At 34.3% G+C, this 11,124-nt stretch overlaps 3 protein-coding genes across 3 annotated transcripts; all 3 read left to right on the forward strand.

The window, feature by feature from the left end:
- Nucleotides 1–2,201: 2,201 nt before the first annotated feature.
- LOC25498455 (UPF0481 protein At3g47200) lies at nucleotides 2,202–3,685 on the forward strand (the record flags this gene model as incomplete). The annotated part of the gene is made up of 1 exon (XM_024770917.2): nucleotides 2,202–3,685. A coding segment is annotated over one exon (762 nt), but the record flags the coding sequence as incomplete, so codon positions are not given.
- Nucleotides 3,686–7,000: 3,315 nt separating this feature from the next.
- Nucleotides 7,001–8,731, forward strand: LOC120577165 (involucrin). The gene has a single exon (XM_039828251.1). It carries the CDS (start codon nucleotides 7,089–7,091, stop codon nucleotides 8,718–8,720), a length of 1,632 nt encoding a protein of 543 aa, XP_039684185.1. The 5' UTR covers nucleotides 7,001–7,088; the 3' UTR covers nucleotides 8,721–8,731.
- Nucleotides 8,732–8,831: 100 nt separating this feature from the next.
- On the forward strand, nucleotides 8,832–10,575 carry LOC25498456 (UPF0481 protein At3g47200). The gene is made up of 2 exons (XM_024769378.2): nucleotides 8,832–9,459; nucleotides 9,703–10,575. Exons 1-2 carry the CDS (start codon nucleotides 8,854–8,856, stop codon nucleotides 10,420–10,422), a joined length of 1,326 nt encoding a protein of 441 aa, XP_024625146.2. The 5' UTR covers nucleotides 8,832–8,853; the 3' UTR covers nucleotides 10,423–10,575.
- The last annotated feature ends 549 nt before the right edge of the window (nucleotides 10,576–11,124 follow it).

Raw genomic sequence — 11,124 nt, forward strand, 5'->3', positions numbered from 1 at the left:
TGTTTGAGCAAATTGTAATCTATTGAGATTATAGTGCAAGGGGACTTGACTTACCTGATCAGTTTGTTAGAGGAATCAGGAAAATCGCTTGTGTCGACTCTCTCTCTCTCTCTCTCTCTCCCTCCCTCTCCCTCCCTCCCCCCCCCCTCCCTCCCCCCTCCCCCCCTCCCTCCCTCCCTTTGTGTGTGTGTGTTCAGACCTTGATAAGAACTATGCTTCTAATAGATTATGAACTGTTTTTGATAAACACTCGTAAAAGTTTTTGAAAAAGCCACACAATCCAACACCATCTTCTTGTGTTTTTCTCACCTTCAATTGACATCAGATGGCATGGTCTGTTGCTTTACACTTAATTGTGTGACAAATAAAAGATCATGAGAAAAAAAATCATGTCTACTTCTGGTACAACTTCAGGTACTAATAATCATGTTGTTAGTCATGATTACTGTAACAAAAATTCCCCTGATGAAAACAATTACTCTGCTAAACCTCCATCCTTTAATGGAGGTTCTGCATAATTTTCTTGATGGAAAAACAAAATATACATTCATATGATTGGTGTTGATGATAAGTTATGGAACATCATTGAAGATTGTGTCCGTTTTCAAGTGAACTCTGAGGGTATGATTCTTGGTAGAAAGAGCTTAATTGATGCTCAGAAAAAGATTTATAGAAAGCATCATAAACTTCGTGGTATTTTGGTTGAAGTTCTTCCTCACTTAAGAGTACATTACAATTGTTGATTGATCTACTGCTAAAAGATAACCATGTTTATCTTTGAATTTGATTTTTGTTATTTCAATTATACCCTAACAATAAAGATATCTATATAAATGTTATATTTTTTGTGTTATTAAAAAAAAAGAAGTTTTTATTAAATTTGTGATAATGTTGGTAAAAGATAAACATATTTTATTACTATTTACATATAATTTTAATCAAATTTTAAATTTCAAAAAAAAATTCTTCATAATTTACACGTGTTAGCACAGTAAAAAAGATTGACACATTGAATGTCTATCTGAATGCTAATATAGAGTAAAAACAATATTTTGAACAAGAAATTTTGTTGGATATTGTAATGTTCCTACCGGACCAAGATCCAATAGAGTAAACCCAGACTATCCATGCCGAGTATCTATATATATGGTGTGTCTCATCAAAATCAAAAAAATTATATTGACTTTAGTGTTGGAGTGTCTTAATGTATATTTATAGGTACACCCATCACATTGGTGAATGATTTGCTCCAACAACAATAAAAACTCAAGTTGAAATTTCATAATTTTCTAGTAACTTAATTTAGTCTGACTTAAATTTGATGTGTTGAGTTAAAGTGATGACATGCCAGTTATCAATGCCGACTTAAAAATCAAATTAGCCAAAATTGAGTTAAAATGTCAGTATTTGACATGTTTTTGGTGTATATTACTTTATTTATAATATTTAGTAATAATTATTCCAATTAGTAATTAGTTAAATTAATTTTTTTTTTTATGTTTCTTCTAAATAATAATAAGATTAACTATAATATAGCAATAATTTAATATAAAAAAATCATGCACATGTAAGATATTTATTATTTATAAACTTACATAATTTGTCACTGATGATAAAAAAAGAAGGGACTCCTTGACAAAAAAACCAAGCAAGATGTATAAAAAGAAAAATAATCCAAGCAAGAAATAAAAGGAGAAGCCGCATGGTACACATAGTTAAATTGTAGAACAGTGAAAGCAAAGATACTATTTCCATGAATTTTACTTTTCTTGTCCATCGAGTAAATTTGTTCTGAGGACAAGTTACTTTAGTAAAAAAGAGGACAGGTATAAAAAATCTATTAAAGTGAAGTGTGAGATTTTTTTAAAGGTTACTTATCTTGTTCATTAGGTAAAGGTTTGAGAGCATGAAAATCTAAAGCACTACACTGAGCCTATATTTTCGTTAAGTTTGAAAGATCAATATATCCCTCAACCATTATATTGAATGAATGATGGCATCCCAAACTACCCTTGAAAGAGAAGTTGTGGAGCTACAAAGGTACATAGATACAAACACTACTAAAAAAACTAAATTTAGTGAGGGAAAACGTAAAATCCCTCTCTAATTCCATCACTAAATTTTGCGCCCAAGGAATTTGTGAGGAATTTCATTTTTTCCGTCACTAATTTCCCTCGCTATTTTGCTTTTTCTAGTAGTGAAATCCAACACCCGAAAGTTCACGACCAAAGATACAAAGGGTGGCAGAGTATGTCGGATTCGGAAATAGAAATTTTTTTGCCAAGCATTACTCACCCAAGTTGGTGTCAATAGGTCCTATCCATCATGGCAATACAAATCTGAAGTTAGGAGAGAAGTACAAGCTTATGTGGGCAGCAAAATACATCAAAAACACCAGAAAAGTTCAGAAGGATATGCACAACAAGATTGCTGATAATATTGATGAACTGAAGGGTCATTTTAGTGACGATGTTTTAACTTTAACCGGAAAGTCTCTTGAAGGCTTTGGTAGCATTAAAGAAAAGCTGTCGTGGATGTTGTTCGTGGATGGATGTTCTTTGCTGCATATCATGGATACAGCCAAGCTTCATGAACCAGGGCAGATGAATATTAAGCTTGATCAACGGAATCTTGTGATGATTGATGTGGTTTTGTTGGAGAATCAACTGCCTTATGAAGTACTCAAGCTATTGTGGAAAGATAACAACGAGAATGAATTGATAATGACCATGAAAAATTTCCTCGGCTGTCATCTTTGGGCCACACCAGATAATAAGAGGAACCAGAGGTGGCGACGCAATCAAGAGACTAGCAATATGGTTCCAGACAGAAAAGGAAAAGAACAACATAGTGTATTAATAATGAATGAATCAGAGACACCCACGCATCTTCTTGATATTACGCATCTTCTTGATCTTTATCGTAATATCATCCTCGGTACTTCTAAACCCAAGGTAGAATAGAAATTAGAGAAAATGTAAAATTTGTTACAAAATTTTTTATTTTAAAAATAGAAACAGATTTTGCCTTTTTCTGTTTCTAAATTTGCTACGCGTTATTATAATTACAAAGATAAAATAACACTAGTTTTAAAATATTTTTATTTGCAAAATGTAATATTTATTATTGTAAGAGGAAATAAATTTTGAAATTTTATTGTTATGATCCAATCTATTTCCGATTAAATTATAGATTAAAAGCAATAAAGCTAACAAAGAGATATGGAGTATGAAGAGTTTAGATGAAAACGTCAAGATGACGACATACAGGAACATACAAAATCTAAGAACTGGAGGAATAAGACTTGGATCAAGCAAGACACGAAGTCCAAGAGACACGAAGCAAGACACGAAGTCCAAGTCATCGACATCGCAGTAAATGAATAAGACAAGTATTCATGGAAATGGCAACACACGAAGTATTGGTTCCAAATTATCCTGACAACAACAACAACCATTTAAGATAATTTTTGTGATAACTTCCTTTTTCTCTTTTTTTATTAGTAAAAAACAATAAAAGAGTGGCAGCCATGAAAAAACTCGCACATCTTAAAGGAGGAAGAAAACATCTTAAAGAAGGGGGAAATGGAGTTGAAGGCAATGGAGGTCATCGTGTTAGACACGTCCATGATGAATGAGAGTCGACGTTAAGTTCATGAAAAATATTGTAATAAGCTCAAAGAAAAGTAGGGTTTTAGTTAAGACAAGATGTTGAAGTATTATTAAAATTTAATTATATGTAGTATGAATTTATAAGATACATTATTCAACTAGCTGTTATTCAACTAATTGTTAGTCAAACTAGCCGTTATTCAAATTAGTCGTCAGTAAGATACATTATTCTTAATCATTTTTAAGTCCGGAAAATAAGAAGAAGAAAAATGACAAGTTAACAGATATTTCCTCCCATAATTCAAAGAATAATCAGACTTCATACATTGTAATAAACATACTTCTAAATCCAATCAACTTTTCACTAAAAAAGAAAGTGATAGTTTAAGAATCCGCATAACTAAGTGTTTCAATCTTTTGACCATTGCAACAAATCTAGGGTCAATGAATTTCAGATTAGACTAATTTGCTCCGCGGATTAAGTATAAGAATGCCCTAATCGTCATCGAGTGTTGCTAAGGACTCGTTAAGAAGTCTTCGAGCTACTTCTCTCCTCCTGAAATGTAAAGGTAGGTAAGGAAAGACTAATGACGAGAATGTACAAGCATTATATAAAAGACGCAGTATCTGCCTATTGTTTCCAAAGCAAAACTAGAAAAACAGGGGAGAGAAAGGTTGCATCAGTCAACAAAAGTGCACCAACTATAAAATCTTACAAATTAGACCAATCAAGTTTCAAATGAAGGTTGTCAAGCTGGGAGGATTCTCTCACAAATGAAGGTTATTTGAAGGTGACATGTGTGTTGTAAAAGGAAATCAGTCTAAATAAAGCAGAAAATTATAAATTTTAATGACATGCTTCTGTTTCAGTAACTTCTACTCTTACCTTAGTACACCCCGAAAGAATGAACTAGTTTAAGGATTCTGTAATCCATGAATGCCTCGTTTGGATTAGCTTCCATTTTATAGAAGTTTCTCAATTAAAATAAGTCAGCGGTTCTTGACTTACAGAAAAGTGCTTATATGCTTATAGACACATACAAAGAAGTAAAATAAGAGAGCTTCTAAAAAAAAAATTAGATGCAGAAACTAATTTCGAATTATACGGAATGTTGTGGTTTAAAAAACTCAGGCATCATAAGATTCTTTTCATAGCTCTTTTCCCATAAGAGCTTCATGAGAATTCTATCTAAACCTGGTTCTATATCAGACTCTAATAAGAACTCTGCTTCTGAACTGTTTTTGATAAACACTTAGAAAAGTTTTAGAAAAAATCAACACAATCCAACATAAACTTCTTGTATTTTTCTCATCTTTAATTAACATCAGAGGACATGGTCTGTTGCTTTACACTTAACCGTGTGAGAAAAACAATCATGTCTACTTCTGGTACAACTTCAGGTACTAATAATTATGTTGTTAGTCATGATTAAAATAACGCAAATTCCCCTGATAAAAACAATTACTCTACTAAACCTCCATTCTTTAATGGTAAATGTTAGTCTTGATTACACTAATATAGAATAAAATAAATATTTGGTACAAGAAGATTTGTTGGGTATTGTAATGTTCCTACTAGACCATATCTAATGGAGTAAACCTAGAATATATCCACGTCGAGTGTCTATATATATGGTATTTATCATCAAAATCAAGAAAATTATATACTTTAGCGTTGGAGTGTCTTTAGTATGTATTTGTAGGTACATCCATTCAGTGAACTTCTAAAATAATACAACATATAACTTATATATATTTTGATAAATTGTAGTTTAATTTTTTTAATGATCGACTTTATGTATTATATAGTTTAAATTTGTAATAATCGACTTTATGTTTATTGCAATTAATAAGATATTGTATATAATATGATTTATATATTTTAGTTTATTTTGATGACGTCCACCCCAAATTTTTTTGTCTGACTCCGCCACTGCACCATCACATTGATGAAGGATTTGCTCCAACAACCACAAAAACTTATGTTCGAACTTCATAATTTTCTAGTAACTTAATTTAGTCTCTTAAAAAAAACGGATAATCAGCCAAGTTAAAGTTGACTTAAATTTGATGCGTGGAGTTAAAGTGATGACATGGCAGTTATCAATGCCAACTTAAAAATCAAATTAGCCAAATTGAGTTAAATTGTCTGTATTTTGAAATGTTTTTCGTCTATATCACTTTATAATTCTAGTAACACTATTCTAATTAGTAATTAGTTAAATTGATTTTTTTTATGTGTCTTCTAAATAATTATAAGATTAATTATAAATCGTAGTGATAATTTAATATAAAAAATCATACACATGTAACATATTTATTATTTATAAACTTACATAATTTGTCATGGTGATAAAAAATAAGGGTAAATTATACTTTTAGTCTTTTAACTTAATTTTAGGTAACAGTTTGGTTCTTTATCTTTTTTCATTTTAATTTGGTCCTTTTTGTCCATTTTCATATACATTTTTAAGCTTAAAATTCATGATTTTATTTTCTTATTGTCTTTCAGCCTTCAAATCTATGATCATCGTCTATGTTTGCATAAGAATATTAGATTTTCATATACGTTGATTAGGTTTCTAACCCTAAGGAGTTTTTTTTTTTTTTGAAAACTAATCCTAAGGAGTTAAAAGCTGGACCGTCATAAATATTCCTAAGGGTTAAAAGCCCTCTAGAAGGGTTTAGGCGCCCTATAGAAGGGACGATGGAGGTCTAGGCGCGTCCTCCTCAGGACGCCGCCCACCTCGGCTTCTAGAAACCTCTAGAAGTCGCCCTAAACCGCCTAAGTGAGCTAAAAAGACTAAAAACCCTGCTTTCTTAGAGCTTAAGTCACGCAGGAAAAAGCCCATTAGCAGGCTATAAATAACCCCCTTGGGGTCATTCTAAAAGGATGGATTATTCAGTCTAAAAACCCTAGATTAGAACCCTAGTCTACGATTCTTAACCCTAGAATCCTTACCGTACTTTTTCTGCAAGTACAAAAGCCAAGCAAGATTTTTTTTTTATTTGTGGGAAAAAGACAAGAAAGATGTTCACAAAAAAAAAAGCAAGCAAGATGTACCAAAAATAAAAAAATGCCAAGCAAGAAATAAAAGGAGAAGCCGCATAGCACACATATAAGTTAAATTCTAGAACAGTAAAAGCAACGATCGTCTAGACCAAAAAAAAGAAAAAAAGCAACGATCCTATTTCCATGAATTTTACTTTTCTTGTCCGTTGAGTAAAGTGATGGACATTATATAGTTTGTTCTGAGGACAAGTTACTTTAGCAGTGAAGAGGACAGGTATAAAAATTGATTAAAGTTGAAGTGTAAGATTTTGTTTTAAGCAAGCATATTTACTTATCTTGCTCATTAGGTAAAGGTTTGAGAGCATGAAAATCTAAAGCACTACACTGAGACCATATTATATAATATATGCATTTTCGGTAAGTTTGAAAGATCAATATTCCTCAACCATTATTATATTGAAAGAATGATGGCATCCCAAACTATTAAAGAAAAATTTGTGGAGTTAAAAAATTCAAAGCAAACACCCCGAAATGCACGACCAAAGATACAAAGGGTGGCCGATCATCTCAGAAATAAAAAAGATTTTGGGAAGTATTACTCACCCAAGTTTGTGTCAATAGGTCCTATCCATCATGGCAGTACAAATCTGAACATAGGAGAGAAGTACAAGCTTGTGTGGGCATCAAAATACATAGAAAACATTGGACTTATTCCAGAGGAACTACACAAAAAGATTGCTGATAACATTGATGAACTGAAGGGTCGTTTTAGCGACGATGTTTTAAATTTAACGGGAAACTCTCTTCAAGGCTTTGGATGCCTTGAAGAAAAGCTGTCGTGGATGTTGTTCGTGGATGGATGCTCTTTGCTTTATATCTTGGAGAAAGTTACGTTGTTTAATGACCCAAGGCCTATGGATATTAAGCTTGATCAACTGGTTCTTGTGATGATGGATGTGCTTTTGTTGGAGAATCAACTTCCTTATGAAGTACTCAAGCTATTGTGGAAAGATAACAATGAGAATGAATTGATAAAATGCATGACGAGTTTTCCCAACTATCTTGAGATCTTACCAGATGAGGATGAGTCACAGTCAGAGAAGGAGAAGGAAGGAGAAGGAGAACATAGTGTATTAATACCAGACGAGTTGCAATCAGAGATGGAGGAGGAAGGAGAAGGAGAACATAGTGTATCAATACCAGACGAGTTGCAATCAGAGATGGAGGAGGAAGGAGAAGGAGAACATAGTGTATTAATACCAGACGAGTTGCAATCAGAGATCGAGGAGGAAGGAGAAGGAGAACATAGTGTATCAATACCAGACGAGTTGCAATCAGAGATGGAGGAGGAAGGAGAAGGAGAACATAGTGTATTAGTACCAGACGAGTTGCAATCAGAGATGGAGGAGGAAGGAGAAGGAGAACATAGTGTATCAATACCAGACGAGTTGCAATCAGAGATGGAGGAGGAAGGAGAAGGAGAACATAGTGTATCAATACCAGACGAGTTGCAATCAGAGATGGAGGAGGAAGGAGAAGGAGAACATAGTGTATCAATACCAGACGAGTTGCAATCAGAGATGGAGGAGGAAGGAGAAGGAGAACATAGTGTATCAATACCAGACGAGTTGCAATCAGAGATGGAGGAGGAAGGAGAAGGAGAACATAGTGTATTAATACCAGACGAGTTGCAATCAGAGATGGAGGAGGAAGGAGAAGGAGAACATAGTGTATCAATACCAGACGAGTTGCAATCAGAGATGGAGGAGGAAGGAGAAGGAGAACATAGTGTATCAATACCAGACGAGTTGCAATCAGAGATGGAGGAGGAAGGAGAAGGAGAACATAGTGTATCAATACCAGACGAGTTGCAATCAGAGATGGAGGAGGAAGGAGAAGGAGAACATAGTGTATCAATACCAGACGAGTTGCAATCAGAGATGGAGGAGGAAGGAGAAGGAGAACATAGTGTATTAATACCAGACGAGTTGCAATCAGAGATCGAGGAGGAAGGAGAAGGAGAACATAGTGTATCAATACCAGACGAGTTGCAATCAGAGATCGAGGAGGAAGGAGAAGGAGAACATAGTGCATGAGTTGCAATCAGAGATCGAAGAGGAAGGAGAAGGAGAACATTGTGTATCAATACCAGACGAGTTGCAATCAGAGATCGAGGAGGAAGGAGAAGGAGAACATAGTGCATCAATACCAGACGAGTTGCAATCAGAGATGGAGGAGGAAGGAGAAGGAGAACATAGTGTATCAATACCAGACGAGTTGCAATCAGAGATGGAGGAGGAAGGAGAAGGAGAACATAGTGTATCAATACCAGACGAGTTGCAATCAGAGATGGAGGAGGAAGGAGAAGGAGAACATAGTGTATCAATACCAGACGAGTTGCAATCAGAGATGGAGGAGGAAGGAGAAGGAGAACATAGTGTATCAATACCAGACGAGTTGCAATCAGAGATGGAGGAGGAAGGAGAAGGAGAACATAGTGTATTAATACCAGACGAGTTGCAATCAGAGATGGAGGAGGAAGGAGAAGGAGAACATAGTGTATCAATACCAGACGAGTTGCAATCAGAGATGGAGGAGGAAGGAGAAGGAGAACATAGTGTATTAATACCAGACGAGTTGCAATCAGAGATCGAGGAGGAAGGAGAAGGAGAACATAGTGTATCAATACCAGACGAGTTGCAATCAGAGATCGAGGAGGAAGGAGAAGGAGAACATAGTGCATCAATACCAGTACCAAATGAGTCACAGTTAGAGAAACCAACTCATCTTCTTGATCTTCAACGCAAAGTCATCCTCACTACATCTAATTCCAAGGTACAATAGAATTAACAATAAAAAGTACTAAAATAAATTGAAATAACAAAAGAAATTAGAGACAAAAAAAATATTTGGTTACAAAATTAAGGACAGAATTAGAAACGGAGTAATTTGTCTTTTTTGGTTTCTAAATAATCTTTCCTTTGCAAAATGTGATATTTATTATAGTACAATACAAGCAATTAAGTATAATTTTGAAATTTTGTTATTATCATAAGTTAGATGATACAATCCATTGGAAATAAAAGCAATGAAGCTGCCGACATGAAATGGAGTCAGAAGCTTCTTCAAAAAATAAAGATATGGAGTCGGAAGCTTCTTCAAAAAATAACGAATTGGAAATGGAAGCTTTATTATAAAATAATGAAATGGATTGGGAAGAAATCAAAGCGATATGTCGTACCGTTCACATACAGGAACATACAAGATCTAAAAGCTGTAGGAATAAGACTTAAGACAAGCATGACACAAAGGCCAAGAGACATAGATTTCTGCGGAGGATGGTTCGCTGCAGAACTGACTCTTCCTATGATCATTGTGACCAACGGTTCAGCCCATATGTTCCTCAACCTGATAGCATATGAGATGTGTCCAGATTTTGAGAACGATTACGAAATTTGTTCTTTTCTAGCTTTCATGGACTCGCTCATCGACCATCCTGAAGACGTGAAGGAATTGAGATCAAATGGGATTTTGCTCAATAAACTTGGGAGTGATGAGGAAGTTGCCCATCTTTTCAATATCATAAGTACTGACTTGGTACGAAACACATACATATACCATGACGTTAAATGGAAAATAAATGATCATTACTGTAATAAATACAAGACTTGGATAGCGCAGGGTTTTCACACTTACTTCAACAGTCCTTGGGCCATTATTGCATTCATTGCTGCGGTTGTCGTCCTTGTTCTTACTTTCATTCAGACATGGTTTACAATTCACCCGACTAGCAAATAAAAGTGATTCGTTATGACAATGTTGTTTTCATTATGGCACTCAACACTTCTCTGTGGATTGTGTTGAATTTTTTTAATGAAATTTTTTTAGGTTAAGTTTGCGTGTACGTTTTAGCTATGAGTATTTCAAAAAGAAAGAGTGCCTTTATATTTCTACTGTGTGTTTGAATTGAAACTTGAATAAATTAATATTCTCACTGATGATCTACGTGTTTCTATATTGTTGAGATTATGTTGATTTTGTTTAGTTGAGTTATTTAATTGTGTTCATCGACATTGCAATAAGTGAATAGACTCAAGTGGGTTCATAAGACAAGTATATATTATAGGTTGGGTATTCATAGACATGACAAAGCACAAAGTATTTTTGTTTATGTTATGAATCATGGAATCCTAGGGATAAAGATCATAGTGATCGATCAGCTAGAAAGAGAGCATAGGTCTATTAATGTGGGAGATACACATAGTGACTCATAGTAGAGTAAACTAGATTAGATAAAAGAAGAATAGAGTACACTGGTGAGGGTTATTTATAGGGGTGAGTTAGTCTAACTAACTCCTAACCTACCAACTAACCATAGTTTACATATCAACTAACTATGGTTTACTCACTATACTCTAATAATCTCAGGGATAAAGATCATATTGATCAGCTAGAAAGAGAGCATAGGTGTATTAATGTGGGAGATACCCATAGTGACTC

Source organism: Medicago truncatula, chromosome 7 (genome assembly GCF_003473485.1).
Source record: "Medicago truncatula cultivar Jemalong A17 chromosome 7, MtrunA17r5.0-ANR, whole genome shotgun sequence".
Classification (NCBI taxonomy): domain Eukaryota; kingdom Viridiplantae; phylum Streptophyta; class Magnoliopsida; order Fabales; family Fabaceae; genus Medicago; species Medicago truncatula.